The 21,476-nt window shown below is 43.5% G+C and overlaps 1 protein-coding gene across 2 annotated transcripts in view; it reads right to left on the bottom strand.

Annotated features, from left to right (window-relative positions):
* Positions 1–3,116: 3,116 nt before the first annotated feature.
* Positions 3,117–21,476, bottom strand: part of kremen1 (kringle containing transmembrane protein 1) — a 57,684-nt gene continuing 39,324 nt past the window's right edge. The window contains exons 4-9 of one of the 2 annotated variants that reach the window (XM_056375367.1): positions 14,635–14,759; positions 12,945–13,098; positions 12,096–12,428; positions 7,053–7,292; positions 6,384–6,468; positions 3,117–4,206 (exon numbers count right to left, since the gene is read on the bottom strand). In XM_056375367.1, coding sequence (XP_056231342.1) covers positions 4,047–4,206; positions 6,384–6,468; positions 7,053–7,292; positions 12,096–12,428; positions 12,945–13,098; positions 14,635–14,759 — 1,097 coding nt within the window. In that variant the 3' untranslated portion in view covers positions 3,117–4,046. The remainder of the gene's footprint in view (positions 4,207–6,383; positions 6,469–7,052; positions 7,293–12,095; positions 12,429–12,944; positions 13,099–14,634; positions 14,760–21,476) is intronic. The other variant, XM_056375369.1, reaches the window with a different exon arrangement.

The following is a 21,476-nucleotide window of genomic DNA, read 5'->3' as shown; positions in this document are numbered from 1 at the left end:
ACAGTATTTTGAATTTAAGTATTTTTACTTTAATATAATCAACAATTTTTAGTAACATTTGTAGTTGTTTGTGGCTAAAGAAGATTAATTTATTTCAATAGGAAGCAAAAAGTGGATGCCATTGGCATCATTACTGGGCTTCTTAGTGGAAATTTATTCAAACATCATGTCACCAGTAGAGGGAGTAAGAGGATAATTTACAATCTGCTGTTTCTAGTCATGTCTTGGAATGTGTTTGCTTCTGATAATGAATCAAACTGCAGAACGTTCTGTGTTTTCACTGATTTCTGGTTTCATCATATTATTAAACAAGCTCAGTTTTAAGTTTTTTACTGTAAAATGTGGTTCAGTCAGAAGCATCTGAGGCTCACAGGTAACTTGATCTGGGATTCTTGGAAGCCTCACAAGCCGAGACATTTTTCAGGAAAACCTCGACAGTTTCAGGTCAGTGTTTCTGACTAATTGTGAGTCCTCATCAATCTGAATGTGTTTCCATAGGAACCTGTATGGAAGCAATTGGAAACGTTTTAGAGGATTATTTCTGCTTCTCTGTGGAGTCGCAGGGTTGGAGTTACTGGCTGCTGCAGAGAAACAAAAGCAGCCGCTGAACAGTTTCACAGCAGAGAGCTTGATGAAAGAAACACCTTTCATGAATTAAGAAATCATCATTGCAAACATCCCAAGTGTTCCAGCCTATTACACGTCCTTCCATGTTTGTGTTTTCTTCATGGTGTTCCAGTTGTAAAGCTGCACTCCTGCTGTTCCCACTAAAATGTGCAGGTTGCATGCTTGACCTCATCACAGAGGGGAGCCAATGGGTTACACATGGCACTCCAAATCCTCCCTCCATGTGTGTGCATCTCCAAACAGTCTGGGAGTCATTTCACATATCTGATAAGTATTTAGCTTCACAGAAAGAAAAAGGAGAAGGGGGTGCAGATGTCCCACTGTGCAAACACTGGAGCCTGAATCTACTTAAGCCAAACAGATTTTAGAAAATCGCATTGCACCTTTTGATTTTCACACACAAAGCACAAAAAAAAAGGTTTGAAATGGAAAAAGTGAACGGGATTAGCTTGATCCGGTATTTGTGGCCCATATGCTTCTCAGAAACTGGGGTGCTAAATATTATGTTTGATGATGAAATAAGAAAGGACGGAGCAAAACAAAAGAATAGGCACAGCACAGGCTTAAGAAACATGCATACAGTGTTTATTTTGCAACCAGGACACATTAAATAAAACTACAAAGGTACTTCACTTATACAAAAGATAGATTATATCCCATTCACATACAAAATAACAATAATTTACTGTATAAATTAAAAATTTCACTATTTTGCTATTTACAATTTCATGGAAACAACATGTTGGCCCCTCCAGATCATTTCCCACAGCGCTCCTGATGGATGTTTTCACGTCATCGAGCACCACGGGACATTCACATCAACTACAGTTTGGGAAAAGACTGTTTCCACCGCTCGGAAGATAGCGTGGAATTTTCCGATTGACTGGAGGATGGGACAGAAAATGGGAGTTTGCATAATTCACCAGGCTATCCAAACAAATATGCCCTTGTTAGATTTAAACTGTCAGATTTGGTTAGCTTGTGTTTGATTTGAACGCACATTAATTTCCCATCGCTCTCACATCTCCGCTCTCTTTTCTCGCTCTCTCTACGCATGGTCTGCTCTGAACATCACAGACCCAGGGGCATGTGCTCTTGTCTTGCAATAATTAACATGAGTTACAGTTGAGCGGACAGGCAGAATATAGCATGGTCCCATTTTTTATTTTACAAACTTCTGATTGGGAAAGAAAGGCTCTTTTAATGGGCTTCAAATTCTGTCTGAAGACTATAAATCATGTAACTTGAATGTCACTATTGATGCCGTGTTATGTTGTACAATGACCTTTTGTCTCAAGTGCTCAGGTTTCTGCGAGAAGTACAATTAAATTTTTTTTTTCAAATGAAAAAGTGAATAAGTACTGTAGAAGCAAGTTTAAGTGGACTGATGTTCGGACCTCTTCTGTATTTATCTTGACGGTAATTAGAAGATTTTTGGGGTGAGCATCTGCAGGAGCCCACGCTAACATTCAGTCCCACGACAGGAAAGGCGGATTACTATGCCAATGGCGCACTAGTAGACTCTGACCTTTCAGAAGTAGTTTAAATGTCACAGCAATGCACAGAAAACTGTCACAGCTGGAAACCCGCTGTCAGCTTGTGCATAGTACCAGTGAGTGCTTTTGGTTATATCTCTGTCTGGGTGTATTGTTTGCGCTCAACCTTTTGGCCTGAAATCAAGGAGACAGGTAAAAGCTTCAGGGTCTAGCAGCGTCATGTGATTTTAGGCAATTTACTGCTGTCTAAGGAGAGGAAGAAAAAAAAATGCATTCCACTTTTGAGCTAAGTTGATGAGTGAGTACAAGAAGTACTTTGACACGTCTCTCAAACGCTTTGACTAGACACAAAATTTAAAAAAAACGGAACATAAATATCATCATTCCCACACTGAATTACATAATGTACAACAATATTCACCCCCCACTGTAATCAAAAGACAACTTAATGTGAACAATATGTTCAGTAAATGTCCAAGACCACACATAAGAGCACACACAGAAATGAGAAACAAACACTTTCCTTTAAAGCCTTGTCTGTTACTACGTGTAAAAAAAAAAAAGATCCAGTCTGGAGAGGTGTTCAGTTGAGTGTACTATGGTTAAAAAGACTTAAGATTCAATCCTTTCAATCACTGTACAAGATGTGGCGTCATTTTTATGTTACATTTTAAGTTTGGTGTAATTTCCTGTTTTGGAATGAAACTCTTGCACGTGCACCCTTAACGGAAGTGCAGACTCTGGTGTGTGAAGTGAAGGGACCCCGGTCCGCTTCGTGAAAGAAACAGATGTGAGGAATCTGAGACAAGGGGAAGAGGAGATCCTTAAGGCACTTGAACACCATCAAACCGGAAAGACTCCCACCCACAACCGAGCAGAAAAAAAAAAAAGCCCTCAGATCTTCCCAAGCCTCCCTAAATGGCAGTTTGTCTGCGGACTGCTGCGCCACCCAAACCCCCCCCCCCCCCCCCCCCCCCCCCCACCACCATTTATTCTCTCCACCCAAATCCACATGAGCACTGAGTGAGCGAGTGGGCGAGCGTGCTCTCTTTCCCTCTGATCTTTCTGTTTTACGGCGAGTGATTCATCCCCCCAAAGTGCTGTGATATCCACCTTCCACATGACGTTTCCGCGTCCCGTTTCCCCTCCCTCACAAAGCTAGTTTTCACGTAGAGCACATCAGAAAGAAACATTAGCACTTTGCATACAGAACCAAAAAGACAAATAAATACACAACTCTTTGTATGGGAGGATTCTGGTTTTTGGCTGCAAGTGTTCCTCGTCCGTATGAGGCAGAGTTATATAAAACTGTTAAGCTGTGAAGTGTTACAGCATGTGAGTATGCATACTCCATTTCTTCATCCTCTCCTTGATACTGATGAAGATTTGATTGCCAACGTGACTGAAGCACCAGGAAGAGGTAAACCTCCCTGTTTCCTAAACTGAACACAGACCAGTGAACTTCTGCACCAGGCTGTGCTTTGTTTTCACTGGTGAGCCTGCAGTCTGGAAGGGTTTTCAGAGGTATGTTGATTTTTGGGGACATCCGCGGGTGACTGAAATGGAGCCTTGCTGAACAGGAGAAACTTGCGTGATAAAAGCGTCCTTGTGTCTTTGTCAGAGCTGCAGATCTTCCTCCGTCCATTCCTCTGCTCTCCTCTCCCACACTGTGCTCACTGACAGCCCTGCCTGTCCCCCCTCCTCTTTGGTGCTGAGCAGGATGGGAGGGCCCGGCCGCTCCGGCCCATGGGCCATTTTAGTAGCAGTCACTCAGTAAGTTGTCATTAGCCACTCAGTTGTTGGCTTGTTAGCGCAGCGCCTCATAGAGTTTCATTGTCTGAGGGCCTGGCGTCTGATGGCCCTCGTACAGAATAGCTGTGGGTGGTGGTAGCGTTTGGTTAACGTTAGAGCGCGGCAGTGGCGCTAGTTGCCCACCAGGGGGCTGAGGTCGCCGTGGTGGTTCTTTAGCTTCTTCTTGAAGAGGGAGATGGTGGAGGGCCGGTACAGGATGATCCAGGGCTCAGAGGACGCCGTGCTCTGGCTGCAGCTGTCTGAACCGCTGACCGTTGGGATGCTGGGGGACCTGTGAGGAGAAATCAAGAGGAAGAGGAGAGGAGACAAAGAGGAGGCAGAGAGAGAGGAGTAAAGGAGACAATGGTGGAACATTAAGAAAGGGGGAAACAGAGGAATAAGGAAAGTGAATAATGGCAACATTATCCTTTAAATGTTGCATTCATGCCATGCCTGCCTTCTTAGAAACACAAACTAATGGCAATTATTATGCAGTGAGTAGTATAGGAAGCTTTTATAGGGCTCATTATCTTCCACTTGATTTGACATTTATGACACTGAGCCTACAATTATTAATGATCAGGATCTAAACCTTTAGTTTCAAACTGATATTGTGACATTTGGCAAAAAAGGTTAAATGACCTACAATGTGTTCAGGCTAGCAGTGAACCAAACACTTAAAACCTCGTTGTTTAAATATTCTCTGCAAATGGAAGTTTGTCCGATTGCAGAAGAGAGGGAGGAGAAAAACAGAAAGACAAGACAAATTTTTTCACTTGCATTAAAAATGTTTGCAATGTCTAAAATGGTCAAACAAATAGGTAGATGTTTTGAGTTGGTGCATAGACAAGTCCCATGCACAAAACCTGTGTGTCATCCTTTATTCCGAGCTCTGCCTTGATAAACACATCACAAGGGTTACTATCAATTAAGAACCATTTCCAAACTTAAACCGATTCTGTCCTTCCATGACATGGAGAAAGTAATCCACGACTTTATTATAGCTCGACTGGACTATTGTAATTTCTTGTGTTTAGGCATCCCCCAGTCTTCATCATCTCGTTTGCAGCTGCTCCAGAATGCCGCTGCAAGGATGTCGACAAGCACTAAAAAGTGTGAACACATCACACCAGTGTTCGCCTCTCTTCACTGGCTCCCTATTCACTTCAGAATTCAATTTAAGACCTTGCTGATTACTTTTAAGGCTCTTAATGGCCACGCCCCTCCCCATATCACAGTCATTATTCGCTGGCACTCAGCTGCTAGATCTCTTAGATCTGAAAGCTCATCTCTCTTGTATGTCCGACGGTCACGACTAAACTAAAAAGGTGGCAGAGCTTTTGCTGTTGCTGCTCCAAAATTATAGAATCAGTTGCCATTAGATATAAGATGTGCTCCCTCCGTCTCTATTTTTAAAGGTCCCATATTGTACAAAGAGAGATTTCCATGTTTTTGATTACAAAGCAGGTCTAGGTTCTATTTTAATACTGTGAAAATATCAAATGCACAGTCTGTTTTCCGAAACTGTGACTTAATACGAGCCGTCAGAACTTCTGTAACTTTGTGATGTCACAACAAAGTAGCCCCAAGCCCCGCCCACTTGCACCCACCATCTAACCTTGCAGGATTTGGTTTCTCTGAGCGTTTACCTGAAGTCTGCTGTATTTTCATTTGATCTGTCAGAAAACAGTCAGTCAGAATGAACTGAATGACTGAATGAACCGAGTCATGCTCTGACCCAGGTTTTTGGTATGTAACACCACAGATATATCTTCTTATGGATACTAACACTTCAAATAAAACACCAGCAAAGTGTAAGATATGGGACCAGGCCTTTTCAGCTCACTCACCTTTTAGTCTGTTGTCATGTTCATAATTGTTTATTTGCACCTTGTTGTTTCTTGTACATTCAGTTGGTTTTCCTTGTGTTTTTACATATTCTATACATTTGGTTTTACTCTTATTTATTTTAATGTCCTTTGTAGAGCACTTTGGTCAGCTCATGCTGTGGATAAATGTGCCCTAGAAGTAAAGTTGACTCGACTTGACTTTCTTTTACTCTGATTCTTTCACGCTGCCTAACTGGCACCCAACTCAATTATACTGCCTTGCGGGGATCTCTGAATTCCCCGTCTGTGTAGAATTGGAAAATATCTGTCTTTGGCAACTCAATTAGAAAAAGTTATATCAAAAAAAGAAACTGTCTGACAGGAAAACATGCCGATTATTAAAGAGTAACTCCTTATTAGATTGTGCAAGGGGGAAAAACAAAGCTAGGGAGTGGACACAACATGTTGTGACCACTAGTTGGCAGGATAATCTTATTTAATGACGTCAAAGCTAATTTGCGCTGGGAACAAACATTCTGGCATCAGAATACGACAATGAATGACATGAATGCAACATGATACTACAGATGAATGCTTTGACATTTGATCCTTGCTTGATTGCAAACGCTCGCATACTTACTTGACTGTGATGTGCAGCAGCAGCTTCGCTACCATGGCTATGACAGTCAGTATGAGCAGAGCAGCCAGAGCGTAGATGGTCCACACTGCAGAGAGGGAGCAGCACAGTAACAAGACATCAGATATTGTAACACGGTAATGAAAACAAACTGAAGCAGACTGAAAGGATTAGCGAGCGAAGAATTATTCGAGCACTGCTGGCACACCTGATAGCAGTGCTCAGCCAGTAAATTGTCAAGAAACGGTGATGCATTATCAATGCACATCTGTTCTCCTCTGGTTGAGAAATACTTCATTTAGCCCTCTGAGACAGAGCGCTCAGAGTTTGGAGAGAATAATGTTTGAAGAAAGTAAAGAAGAACAGAACACGCCAGTCCACCCTGCGTAGCTTTGACAAGAGGCCTGATTGTGATCAGCAGGGAGACCCAAAGTAACTTCACTTATGAGTCACTGACAGAAAAAAACAAGAGCGTCACACAGCATTACTTCTATGTAAGATCACAGGAAGCTGCCGTGAGCCAGAGCTTCCAGAAGCATCTCAACAGACTAAGATGATTTTAATACTTTCAGAGAAACCAGGTCATGTTCTATGGGAGCTCTAGTCAGGAAACATCCCAGCAGAGGGAGAGAGAGGTGCAGTAGGTGCAGTGTTTCATGGGTGTTAACATACTAGCGCTGTGGCCGGTGGTCTCGCCGCGTCCAGCCCACTGACCTGGCATGTTGTGCTCCGGTTTACCGGGGCTGGACGTGATCACGTAAAGGATCTGGGAGGAACGTCCGTTGGAGGTGCTGTTGGATCGCTCTGTGACGCCGACACCCACTTGGGGCCCCGCCGTGCTGGAGACGTCCTCTCCTTCATCCTCGTCGTCTCCTTCAGCCTCCATTGTTCGGGTGTCTTGGCTCCTCAGTGCTGGGGAAAAAAAGAATAAGAGCTCATTAACACAGGTTCATAGACAGATGAATGTTGTAGCTTAAGGTGCAGACGTTAGATTAAACCAGAATTCTGCTGAACTTTAAAACCATTACGTTTTCTGCCCTATAGCACAAATAGACCTTTGTTGCTGATCAGTGCCAGTGACCCAAACATTATTTGTCAGGTGCTGAGATTTCTGGCTCTGTTTTGAAGCAAAATTATCTCGGGCCAGTGGCATTTCCAAAAAACCCCAACCCCTCCCAAACACATGTGAACACACATACATACAGTGCAATGGCATTTTCCACTGCTCAGTGACAGATGATGATACCGTGCTTGAGCAACCAGGTGATATTTCAACTTCAGTGGTAAAAAGCTTGTTCTCAAGGCAAAAATATGGATATTACGACAGTTACAGAGTTGTAGGATTAATGTTGAGTGGGGCAATAACTCCATAATACTGATAATATATTGACTATATAGATAAGTAAAAACTCTGCTGTTTAAATTTATGATCCAAAGTAATATTTAACTTAAAATGAAAAAAATCACTTGCTTTCTTAATCATGCTAGTCATGGCAAAGTCAGTCTGTTAGTCGATCCATGACTTTGAAATTCAAATATCTCAACAATTAATGGATGGATTTCCATGAAATCTAGTACATACTGACCCCATGATCCTCATCAGGTCAGGTACTTCATGACCAAACACCTGTGAAGCATGCTGTACAATTGTTCCTTACGCCCCTAACTTGTCAGTTACTACAAAATAAACAACACTGTTGCCCGGCACCATCACATCTACCTCCATCTTTGCATAGCTTTACATCATTTGCATATGATTATCCATGAGCAGTACCGGTTACAACAGCAGGAAAAGGGTGGTGGTAAGTTTAGGGAAGATAGGAAAGGCAAACCACCTGTGATTTTCAATATTCAGGTAAACATATCATTACAGTTCAGTCCCTGAAGAGGCAGAACCCCATTGTTTTTGTGTCAGTTTAGTCGTATTTTTCTGCTGTGACCTGGAATTACTTTGCCCCATAACTGGAAATGATGTTAAAGTGCTTCCCAAGAAATATGAGCCCAATCCATCAAATGGTGACGCTGTAATTAAGGCCCAAAATGCCATTTTGGAAAGGCCACGCCCCCTGACACCATGAGCCCGATTGACCATAAAAGCCATGATGGATTTTCCACCATTTTGAATTTTTTGAAAAAAAACATTGCTACCAAATTTTTCTGTGGATCATCTTTGGACCAAGCGTATCAAAGGTTGTGTAATGTTTACTGATATCTTATTTAGTTTTGAAGTTATTGACCTTGAAACTTCTCAAGCAGGGAAATGGCCAAAACTCATCAATGATTTGTCCATTCATCATACAGCTGGGTACATATCTTCAAGCGTGTTGCGGAACAGTTCCACTGAAGCATTTTAAGCCTGACCCACAGGGGCCGCCACAAATACCAAAAACGTGTGGTTGTGTGTTGAGTACACACTTCCTGAAATGCTGCAGTCTGATGGAACAAGTGTGTGATTGCTCTCGCTCCCTCAAACAGAATTAAAGCAGCTGAAGTGGCTTTGGTTGGCTTTGTCACCCACCTGTCTCTGCTCACAGGCTTTGCAAAGTACAAATCCTTTCTCAGTAAAGTTAGAGCTTCGATTTCATTATTAATGTTGTTGATATTACTTTACTCCAGCCATATTGCCCAGCCCTGATCAGAATACTATTTCAGTTCTCTGCAATGTGACACATCACCCCCTCAAAATGTGATTATTTCTATGTATCATAGGCTTTCATAGCTCTCAGGAAGCAGAGGGCTGAGTGGTGCATCCTGTGCCAGAGACACAGAGGAGGAAAAGCTCTGCCATGTTGTTGTAATTTCTACAAATCGAGGACATAGATCACTTAAAGCCCCTTTAATCATTCCTGAGGGTAAACAGGGCTGTTGGAGCAAGCGCACAATCATAGGATATATCATGTTGATCATGCTGTTGAAAGTATATACAGCGGAGTCACGAGTGACTATTTAATACTAACTGCATTTGCGGAGAAACAGATTGGCTCTGCAAAAACACTCAAGCATGTTGTAAACTTGTGGTGCTGAGAGCTTTTCTGTCCGCTCCAGACATGATTCAAGAAGTGTTTGCAATAAATTCTGTTTGTTTTAACCTGCTTACAGCACCAGATGGGCAGAGTTTGTTTCATAAAACAACAGTGCCAGAGAGCATGGACTATTTCAACTCATTTATGTGTTCCCAGAGGAAAGCAATATCCTAAATAAGTTCTCCTCTGCCTTTCATTTACTTCTCCTAAACATAGATGTGATTTATTTAAAATCACTGTGATTTTGAGAATTTTCTTCTCCAACTTCTGAAATGCTGCTTCTGAGAGACAAAATGTGGAATGTCTCACGCTGATATTTGTGCGTCTGACTTCACTCTGCCAGTGTTTTTCTTACATTTTCATTTGCACTTAGGTTTAGTGAAGACAATCATCACAGCAAGTGTCTATCTATCAGTGACACATCATGTTTTTTCCCCTCAAACAAGTCATGTGTCTCGTTCAGTTGCTCGAACGGACTTCTAATTCACCAGGACCTGCTTGCTTGGACACGCAAAGACACAAACACTTGGAATATCTCAGTCGTCAGAATTATTCATCAAACCAAGAATATGTCTTTTCAGACTAATTTGTCTGACAGTTCAATGACTGTACTTTAAATAATGACCTACTGCAATAAATAAATAAATAAGAGCAGATTTTATGGCCATCGTTGGATTTCCCCAGAGAAACTGGCAGCATATGTAGAACGAGCAGCTGACAAACGAAGCTGACACAGAGGGGCCCAAAACTGCAGTTCCTCTAATGGCCACTTGATGCTGCCTCCAACAGTGAGTCAAACCACACAGACTCCCATGTGAAGATGCCCAACTTTACAGCAGAAATAAACAGCCTGGTACAAAACACGGTTTTGGTCTCTTTAGCTTATTTCCTCCTTCATGACAACTGATGATGATGTTCTGCATAACTGAGCGTGTGGCTGCTTTGAGTCACAAACGGGTGAGCGTATGCTTGCCACATTACATGCACGGCAGCCTTGGCCCCACACCGGCCCCGCTTCTTTTGTATTAGCCGGGAGTTAGGCGGAGGATAGCGACGGCGCGGCAGCCCGTTCTGAGTTTCCCGACCTCTCTTCAGAAACCTATGGGTGACGTCACGGAGGCTACGTCCATCCTTATATACAGTCTATGATGTAGAATTACCCCACCAGAGCGTGAACATTTGTCCAAAGACTACCAGTGTCAACATGCTGTTTGATGCCCAATACGATCTATTTGAGGTCAATATTTCACTTTGCCTATCTATATACAGTATCTATTAGGAGTTTTCTCAGTTCATTAGTACAAGTTGCTCTCAGCAGCTTTGTGAACAGCTCTTAAGATGAAACTTAGCAAGGAGCTTTCAGCGCCATCAAGGAGGACTCCTAGTGGTGAGATCCTTTATGATTAACTCACATGCTAGACTCCAAACTAAAAGGTTAAACTCCATCCATCCTGTGTTTAAATCAAACAGCCAGAGCTACTTCCAAAATACTATTTGCTCCAGGCCTGTTCCACTCTTCCATGAATGGTGGTTTTGATGTTTCTTTTCACATAATAGCTCAACTTGACTGTGATGTTCCCAGAACTTCCCACATGTTCCCCATTTCTTTTGCAAACAACATACTTCAAACCCAGCTGAACGTCAGCTGAAACACTCTCTTTCCACTGTTCATCCTGCCACCGAGGATATATTAGATGTATTTAGCAGTTTACAACGCTCAGCCTGAATGTCGTCACATTTTTTCTCTCTATATCTCTCTGTATAGAAACCTGTTTCTTCCGGAGGTGACCTTTTCTCACTCATTCCATTTCTTGGCTACATGACGCCTCACAAGAACTGAGACATGAGCAGAAAGGATTGCGCCTGTCCAGAGGTCAGAGAATTTCGGACCTTCTGATATTGTTTTTACTGTAACACCAGCGGGCGAGAAAAATGTCACAGGATTACAAATGGAGGCAGAGAGGGAGGGAGGGAGGGAGGAGTTGCGACAGATTGCCTCTCTCCGTGAGCATGAATGTCACCTACACAGAATTATATCAGGCTAACGTCTCCAGAAATTAATCTATTAAATCATTTTCGGTGCATTCAGAATATTCACACAGAGGCATCACCGTGGGAGAAAACAACAGAGGACTGCTTTTTATTTTTCCCCACGCAAGTCTTTACACATTTTCCTCATTAGTCTGGAGAGGTAAAATTATTCGCTGCTAGCTCTTCAACTTTCTGCTCTGTAGTGAAATCAGGATATCAGAAGGCGCGATGCAAAGTATATTATCACACTGTTTTGTATGTAGGTGGTATAAAAACTCCTGCTCTGAAATTCACCAAGGAACACACTCCTGAGAAGCAAAGCAGTCTGCCGCAGCTTGATAAGAGAGTGAGTTCGTAGAAAAACAAAACATTATTTAAATATGCAGCATCAGGCAGGGCTGTGAGACATTGCCTAGCAAATGAAAAGAGAAAAGGGTCTGCCAATGACGGGACAACTGCCTCGCACCGCTCTGAAAACCTTCAGTACGGAGGCAGCAACCTAGCTCACACCCCATCGTGCTAATGTGGCGGGCGTGGCGGGCTTGAGGACAGGTTGCTTCAACTGAGAAGGGATACTGAGTGATACACTGTCATGGACTTTCACCAAACCATTCTTCTTCCAATGCACAAGAAATGCCAGAAAAAGCAGGTGTTTTCTTACCTTGGTAAAGCAGAGCGAATCCCTGGGCCTGGTTGGTGCGGTCTGAGTAGAAGTAGAGAATGACAAAGTCGCCCGTGACGTTCACCAGCTCCCGCGGCGGGCTGCGCCAGTCGAAGCGTGCCACCACCTGGTTGGTGTAGCCGTCCAGCAGCTCCACCATGTCTGTCTGATCGGAGATGTCAAAGAAGGTGAAGTTGAAGAGGATGGAGGAGGATCCGGGGACCTGGACGGTCCAGTAACAAACGCGGCCGGCACCGTACTTGTCGGGGAAGTCGGGGGAGTAGATCACTCCTGATGGCGAGGTGTAGTTCCCACCGCAGGCCCCTACTCGGGCTGGAGGAGGAAGCACGAGAAAAGAGGAGAAAATGGTCGGTGATGTTTTATTGGGGTTGTGAATAATGCTCAGTCTATTAACAGATCACTGGTATCACGTTACATGATTTCATGCCACTGAATGGAGATGCACCAATCTGATCCCGTCTCTCATACCGACTTTATTTTATAAAACTGGTATGACCAATCCACATCATAGACTGTCTCTTTGGTCACAGCGGGCTGGCAGCAATTTTTTGCATCACACCAGTTGCTGACCAAATGTTATCTCAACATAGAAATGTGTTAGAGGAAAGAAATGTACTCCTGTGTCTTCTGGAGACAAACTATATTTGATGGGAGTCGTTACCACGGCGAAAGCGGGGACAGACCTGTTTCCAGCTCATAAGAGGTGGTTACAGGTGTATTTGTGAAAGTGCATTATGTCTTATTACTTTAGAAACCTTAAGATTAAAATTTGTTTGTTCAAATCACGGCCCAGAATCAGCCCAGAGTCAGACCGAGAGTGACACTCACTGTCGAAGATGATGACCCAGCCGTCTCCGCCGCAGGGCTGGGTGTGGTCGCCGAAGCAAACGTGGTTACACTCCATGCTAGGTGACTCGCCATGGTCGCGCAGGTCCACCTCATTGCCACAGAAACAGGCATATCCTGACTCCATACCAGCAAGCTGCGAAAACACAATAGGAGTTATGCAAATCATTGCATCAGCAAAACGCTGAGGGAACATGTTTTGTGGAGGAAACGTGAAAAGTTGAGCTTTTTCTCTCTTCTTTAAAAGTATCCAAAATGGCTACTTTGTCCATATAATTATACCTGATTAGGTTGTGTTTCTGATATGAGCTTTATGTGAAACTGTGTTAACACTTAGGCCTAGTAAACAGTTCAATACACATAGCTCCTTCTCTCTTTGAAATTAAAGTGACTTGAGTCTAAAGTGCCCTAATTGCTCTTTCTCTCATGATTACAAGATGCTGTAATCTGAGTCTGGATAACCACAACCTCTCAGCTGATTAGAGGCCTCCCTTCAAACACACAGCTGCACACAGGGTGCAGAGAGTAAACCTTACAGAAATAGCACCTATCCATCTTTCAAGTCAGAACTGTTAGTAAACTGTTCCCAAAAGCGTCGAAGCAGGAATGTTCAACGTGAAAAACCTTCACGCGTTTTGACCTCGCCACCACCAACTGGCTGCTTGTTCTCAAAAGAACTATTGTCCTTCGTTCAAAAAGAACGCCATTGTCCAATTTTCAGGCCCCTAAATGAATTCACACTACTGAAGGTACTGCATCATTTCCCACTCCGCGTCTTTTTCTCATGGAATAGGAATTTATAGCGCCTCCGCTCTCGCCGAGATGTATCAAGCTATGTCCTTGTTGCATTATTCTATCTGATGAAGTAATGCTGGAGAACACCAATGTGAATACTTTCTGGTGGAGCAAACAAGGGATGGATTTGCTGTCTCGCTCATTAGACATGCTCTTTGTCAAAAAGTCACACGGGATCCATACTACCAAGCGCTGACGTTTCACATGCGCATTAAGGCCAGTGACGATCCAAGGGTACAGGCAGACGATGCCAATCCACCACCGCATCCTATAACATCTGCTGAATTGAGAGGGGAGTGGGGGAGGGACGGGCTGTCAGTACCTGTCAGTGCAGATGGAGCTGAGCCGGATCTGCCGAGACTGAAAATGAACACCTGGCACGGTTTATAGCTGCGACAATGGCATGCCAGATACAGAGATGAGTGAGAAACTGGAGAGGAGGTGCCCACCGGGCTAATAACCGTTCATTTCCAGCTGTCAGCCTTGATTGCTGTGATGATTTGTCATCCGCTGGTTGGTTTGAAACATGGAGTTTGATGGCTGAATAAAGAGGGTATAGACCGCTCTTGGCATCGTGGTGATAATTGTCAGGAAACTGCCCGTAAACGGAGATCATTTACATAAAAGCTTGACTGTTGCAAGAGCCAGCTCATGTCCGCGTTTGAAATGACACGGGCAATTGACTGGACGCTTTTTCATCGAATGAGAAGAGAAACTTGAACATCTGAGGACACACAGACACTACATTTAAAGACTTGAATGTTTTCTCCTACAGAAACTGCCATCTTAAATCTGAGGTAAATATAACGCTGAACATCTCTTGGGTTAAAGGTTTTATTATTATTTCATACACTTCGACTTTATTTTCAAACCTCACCTTGTATCTCTGCTTCCTGCAGAAGCTGATACAGTTTTGGATGGTGAGTTTGTTGGAGGTCTCACTGGTGCCCGACAGGGTGGGCGGGTCCCCGCTGTCTTTGAAGCAGCCCAAGTTTCCGGGCACTGCAGAGAGACAAGGAGAGGATGAAAAAAAAAAGATCAGTTACACAACTCAGATGCAATCTGTATCACATACTGGCAATTAGCATTTCTAATGGGGGATTTCTTTCATTTAAAATGTTACATTGCAAGGTCATTGCAGTCCCACTTGGCGTTGGAGTTTGAGTACAGCGCTTCTTTGTGTCTTGGTTTCCCCTAAGTTGTTCAAGTTTTACAATCACGTTCGTGACTTGCCCCCCAAAGACCAATCTGTGGGTGACACACTCCACAAATATTCAGTTTCGTGTTTGAATCTTTTGGTATGAATTTCCACCAGACAAGCCAACAATTTGGCCTCTGAAGAAAAGATAGGAGGAGGAGGAGAACGGAGGGATGAAGGGGCAAAGGGGACATGGATGTTTGAGTCATTGTGTGTGTGTGAGAGAGAGAGAGAGAGAGAGAGAGAGCTGGAACCTAGAAAATGCACCCTGTCAGATGTGAGAGTGAGTTGCATCAGATTAGAGATATAGCGTTTTCTACATGTGTGACTGTGTGTGACTCTGTGTGTGTGTGTGTGTGTGGCTGTGTGTGTGTGTGTGTGTGTGGCGACAGATGGAATTCTGTCTGATGTGCCAGGAAATGTAAAACAGTGTTATATAGGCCAAGTCCAACACCTCAGGTCTCCATTAAACACAGGTTCAATTTTAACCCATAAGAGCACGAACGTGACGTTGGAGCACAAGTAAAAATTCAAGCTACGATGTTTCAGCTACCTGAGACTTTGGCCATGTGGTAGAGCAGCAACGACTTATCTCCAATTTTCATTTTACTTTTTATCCGCTCTTGGTTTTTGACCGTTGTTGCAGCTTCATCACATGAACATAAAATAGGAGCCTTGGGGATGCATGACACAAATAGGCCAACAATCACAGATGGATCACACACCAGACAGATAGATGGAGGATGCATGTTGACACCTTTCCAAGATCACACTCAAGTCAGACAAATCAGCTCGCCTCCCTGAGTCCGCCGTGTATTCATCAGATACTATGCAATCTTTCAAAACCCAGCGCAGGGAATTAAACACTGAAACATTAAACACTCCAAAAGCCTTAAAATTCAATGTAATGACTCAGGAAGTGCCAACAAAGCCTCAAGCAGCCTATATCACCACTTGTGATTTTGTTTTTCATTGCAATTCCAACACTTGTTTCACTCCCATGTTCTGGGCTGAAATGAATTTGACAAACAGAAGTAAATGCACAATCTGAAAGTAATTTCCACTGCAAGTATGAACCCCCACTACCACCACCACCACCACCACCCCCCCAAAGCTCTTCAGTCTAATTGGAGTTGGTGTTATCCAACCACAGGGTCCAAAAGAGTTCATTAGGAAGAGACGGAAAAGACAAGAGCGAAGACTGTGTCCAAAATAGCGGTCAATGCTGCTTAGAGACACAACGCGGATGCAAAAATCTAAAGCATGTGATATTACAAACAGTTCTTGTTCTTTGTCGGGCATCTGCCGTTTCCAAATTCAACTGCAAATTAAATGAGGTACAAACCATCTTAAATACAGAGCGCAAAGTGTGATTGATGCTTCCCGTTGGAAATCTAATTTCTTCCCGCCTTCTGAACTGAAAATTACTGAAATTTTTGGAACTGGAAATCAAATCACTACAGAAAGAGGTCACATCTGAGAGCTTAGTTTTGCACTAACGCTATTTCTTTGAGAGTTAAGACTTAACACAAGAGTTAATCGTGTTTGTGTGTGAATTATTTTGCTAAATACAAATATGAAGGCAAATGCAATTTAGCAAAGAACTCAGAAATGCAGTTTCCGCACACACACACTGATAAAAGAGAGACATTTATTTGAGTTATCTATCACACAGGACCGCGTCCTGTCTATTTGAGTGCAACAACAGTGTCTTGCTTTGTGGATGCTGCAGAGTCTGACAACAAGCTCAGAGTCTGTGGAGCGGCTTGTCCCCTGACTCTGTGTACCAACACTGTCCTAGAACTGCATCTCTCTGGAGCTTTTCACTTGTTGTGCGACATTTCTTCTCAAACATTTAAATGTTGAAAGCTGCCTGCCCGTCTGATGACAGCAAGTTCCACTGGCGAACAACTGGCATCCCGTTGTTGGCAGCAAGGAACAGAAAAAACCCCCCAAAAAAAACACTCGATCCACTTTCACAAGCCTGTCGTGATAAGAGGAGGAGCATCACAATGAACTGCCTCTGTGAACTGGAGTAACCTCGATAGAGACCACACACGTGTATTGTTTTTGGGATGCCAGCTGTTGCCAGTGTTAACTTCCTGGCTGGCACGAAAGCCCCTTTACACACGCTACAGATTCTGTTTATACAAACGTGAGACACAAAGGCTTTCGGAGGGGCAAACGTGCGACGTGTTTCAGATTCCACGAGAATTGATGTCGTCGAGAATGTCCACCACGGACTGGAACAGAAGAAGGCGGGGAGAAGGGGAAATGAGGGGAAACAGGCTGGCAGAGAGAGGGACTGCTCCCCCCTGCCTTTCCCCCACGTTTGCTGACCGTGAAGTGACCGGCGAGTCTTTGGCTGCAGCCATGATTCGCCGTCGTGCGAAATTGTGTTTGACAGATGACTCAACATTTGAAGACAAAGTCCTCAGACTCCCTCAGACCAGTAAAAATATCATGAGCAATATTCCTTTTTTTTTTTTACCACAATCATACCTAAGCTTTACAAGTGGATTAATTTGGTTGTTTGAAACATTTAGCAAGACTCCACGACGCACCTCAGCAGACTTGAGGGCTGGATTATGAGACAGGTTACAGGCAAACATGACAGTAATAATAATGTTCAAGGTACTTCATATTTTCAGGGTGAGACAGGACAGTGCTAAAACAGCAGTTTCTGTTTCATCCTCTGCTTAAATATACGCTGGATTAATCCCAGTGAAGTGTGCGGGAGGGGAGAAGAGAAGAGAAGAGAAGAAAAGAGAGATAAACACCTGGTTGGGAACCGGCAACCTCCCTCCGAGCAAGGCAGGCAGGCACCATTTCAAATGGGGCTTTTGAAAAGCGACGGAGAGAAAACTACTGCGGGGCTCAGCAGCCAGATTAAAGGCAGCAGTGCTCTTTTTTCACTTTGCTTTGACAGGAAGATTGCACACTACAGTCAATTTATCTGTCTTTGTCCTCCTCGCGTCCCAGGGGCTGTGAAGCGCTGGCTTGAAGAGCAGCAGGTGGTGGGATCGTATCGCACCAAATCGTTGGGAGGTTTGTATGGAAGTGGAGACAGAGAGAGAGAGAGAGAGAGAGAGCGGCTCTGAAATGCATCTTCCCCTTGTTCACACACAGCATTAAAGCTTCAAATTGTCCTCGCATGAAAACTCCTGAGCAAAGCATTGTCCCTTAAAAACATCTGCTCTGCAGGCGCAACAAGTGCGAATATCACCATGTACAATAAAAGAAAAAAAAAACAAAAAAACACACATACACACAAACACATTTAACACACTTCAAAGCTGTCGGTGGAATTTAGACTTTAATGAGCCAGAGGGGAGAAATGGAGGAAACACAAGGTGCATAAATGCTCCACTCAGCCCAGACCAGACCTCTGAAAACCTCAGGAGATCACAGCGGGAGGGGAGACTCCCACAAAGTTAAAAAAAAAAAACCCAAAACAGATACAACTAAAGAAAGCTTGACTGCAGCCAGACTCATCACAACCTGGCAGCCCGCTGCCTTAGCTCGGAAGAGAGCAGTTAGTTAGCATTCCCACAATGCAACGCAGCGCGATGCAGACAGTAGGCGGCAGGCCAAACAACAAAGTACATGTCTGTCTAGCGGGGGGAACAGGAGACACCTCTGTCGACGCGGCAGACACAACAACAACGCCGACCCAAAACACATCAGCGAGACGGAGAAGAGAACAATACACAGGGATCTAACAGACAACATCAAACATGTACAGCAGGCTTTGGCAAGTGCAGTTGGCAGGGAGAGCATGCAAGCAGGTTGATGAGCTGGGGGGGGGCAAACATGTTATTAAGGACACGTAATTACAGTTTTAAATTCCTTACATATGGAGGCTAAGGAGCAAAAGAAATCTAGGAAAAAGAGAGCAAGAGAGAGTTAAAGGAGTGCTGCTGTTTTTAATGGGACTCTGGGTGTCTCTCCTTTCAAAATAGATTTACTCCTAACAGCCAGACTCTGCATCCACCCACCACAGTGTGCCAGATATTTTCACTTAAAAGATGAGGTAAGGCAGAGAGACACAGGGAGAGAATTATGAAGCCTTAAGGAACAATGAACCTTTACAGTTGTCTGCTTTATAATCACTGTTAAAACACCAGAGGATCTCAGCCGCTCTCCAGTCTGCCCTGATCCTGCAGACTACGAGAGAAGCTGCGAAGACACTGACAAAATGTAGATACGAGAGTGTGTGATGTCATATTTTTAGTAACAATCTAAATGGGTCTTTAGCGGCGAGATGTAAAACCTGTCAGATACGAAGAGCTGGCACTGAATGTCTGGGCAGGTTCATGATCTTGTTAAGTAATATATTTCTGATTTATCACAAATTTAGACAACGTAACATATACAGTGGTTATTAACTGCCGCTTTTATTGTTCTGTATAAACGGGGCCAATATTTCTGATTCATAGCCACTGTGCGATCTGCGAATCTAAGCCCTGCACAGATTTGGCTGCATCGAATAAAAGCCTCTTGTTCCTTCCTTCCTCTTTTCTCGCCTTCACTCACATTCATCTAAATTCATTCATATTCATTATTTGTATTCCTGTCGTGTGATTTGGTTTCATTTAGTTGCTCGTTTGTTCTCACCATGAGAAAACACTGTGAGTTACTACCTGAAGAATTCTGGACGTGGGAACTTGGGAAAGGTCAGTTTTAAAAAGCGGGCTGACCGACGGCGCCCACGCACGACCTAAAACAATATCGCGACTGTAGGTGGTGGCGTGGGGTCTGAATGTCTGCGATGAACAAAGTATTTTAGTCATTTTTCGAGCAGAAAGGCCAAACACTCGCTGCATTTAGCTTCTCAAGTGTCGGGATTCAGTGGTTGTCTTCATCACGGCAGTAAACTGGACGGACAATAAGGGGCTTATTATTGGACAGAATGAGAAAAGTATCGCATCTAATTGGTTAATCAGTTTAGTAATTTAGTAAAAGGAGGCGGGAGTTGCTATTATGTGTTTGTGTTGGGTTTATGTGTTGCTTTTCTATGGAGATCATAAATTCCCCAGCCTGTCAGTGGGAACAGTTTACAGCTAGACGATAAGGGGTTCTTTTCTGGACTGAATGAGTATTTGTTTCTAATCGGTTAATCAGTTTTGTAGGTTTTTAGCTGTTTTTTTTTCGAGCAGAGATGCCAAACATTTGCTGGATTTAGCTTCTTGGAATTAATGGTTTTCTTCATCATGTATCACAGTACATTAAATATCAGTTTGTGACTTGATCAGATAAAACACGCTATCATCACCTTGGGCTGTGGAAAATTTTAAAGGCCATTTTCCCCCCAATTTGCAGACATTTTATAGCAGCAGGTTAATCAATAGTGAATGCAATAGCTAGTTGCAGCCCCGCTTTCACATGAACTACATTCAGGCAGCTGCCATGACGCAGACTGTGGCACCTGAAGTTGTTTGCAGTGGCTGAGAGGTTCTGTCAAATAATGAAGCAATGTAAGCACAGAGCAGCTGAGCTACATCCAAACTACGCCTCAAACTGATGAGGCAGAGCAGCATCACGGAGGGAAACAAACACTTTCCTCATCTTTATGCAGAGAATCACACATTAGTTCCAAAGCGGCGCTGTTCAACCACAATGTTATACCTCCCTCCGCTTTCTGTGTTTACATTTTTGTCTAATATCACACGTGTTGTCTTCTGACAGCGACGTGAGAGCATAAACATTTAATGTTTCTCTTTTCACGCCTCATTAACCTTGAAATGTTCTTGCACACACTCGTTTTTTCCTTTGATTATTTTCTTACATTCAGTTTGACATCTCAGAAATTTCCTTTTGACATCACTTAAGAGTAAAAAGGAAGTAAATTGCATCTTTGGAGGGGGGGGGGGCAGGGGAAAAAAATAAATCAGAAAATTCACTGTGACAAAAATGATCCTTTAAGCATCCACCGCTGCTTCATTAACATCCCATTACACTGTAACCAGAGACAAAAAAGTCATTTGCTTCCACATTAGAGAGAGGACGTTAACGCCGTGAGGTCAAAAGAGGAGAGGCAGGATTTTAAAAGCACATTCCTCAACTGCTACAAGGCCTGATGCAGCTCATTTAAAACACAGGTATGTTGAAAACTTTGGAAACACTCCCCACCGACCCATTAATGCACCACAGGCTGATTAACAATTAAAATCTGATGCACACACTCACAAACACACTCTTCCTGGAGCATGCGCTGCCTTCCCAGGGATCCCGAGTGCAACAGAGCAAGGAAACAACACTTATCACAGTCGGTGTTTATGTGATTTTTTTTTTTTTTCTTCAGCCTTTATTCCTCGCTCCGTCATCCTTGTCATTGTGTCTTGGCCCCTATTTATTACCCCCCCCCTTTTGTAGTACAGTATACTCAATACATAAACAAATACAGCTGCTGCATTTCATCAAGCCTGTGATTAGTCTTGTCGACTGCACCGCAGCTCAGGAGAACACAAGAGAAACGGAGGAATATGTCATAAACTCCCCCAGGACGAGCGTTTCTGGAA

This window comes from Seriola aureovittata, chromosome 5 (assembly GCF_021018895.1).
Source record: "Seriola aureovittata isolate HTS-2021-v1 ecotype China chromosome 5, ASM2101889v1, whole genome shotgun sequence".
Classification (NCBI taxonomy): Eukaryota; Metazoa; Chordata; class Actinopteri; order Carangiformes; family Carangidae; genus Seriola; species Seriola aureovittata.
Note: the sequence above shows the minus strand (reverse complement) of the source record. Positions and strands in the feature narration are given on the sequence as shown.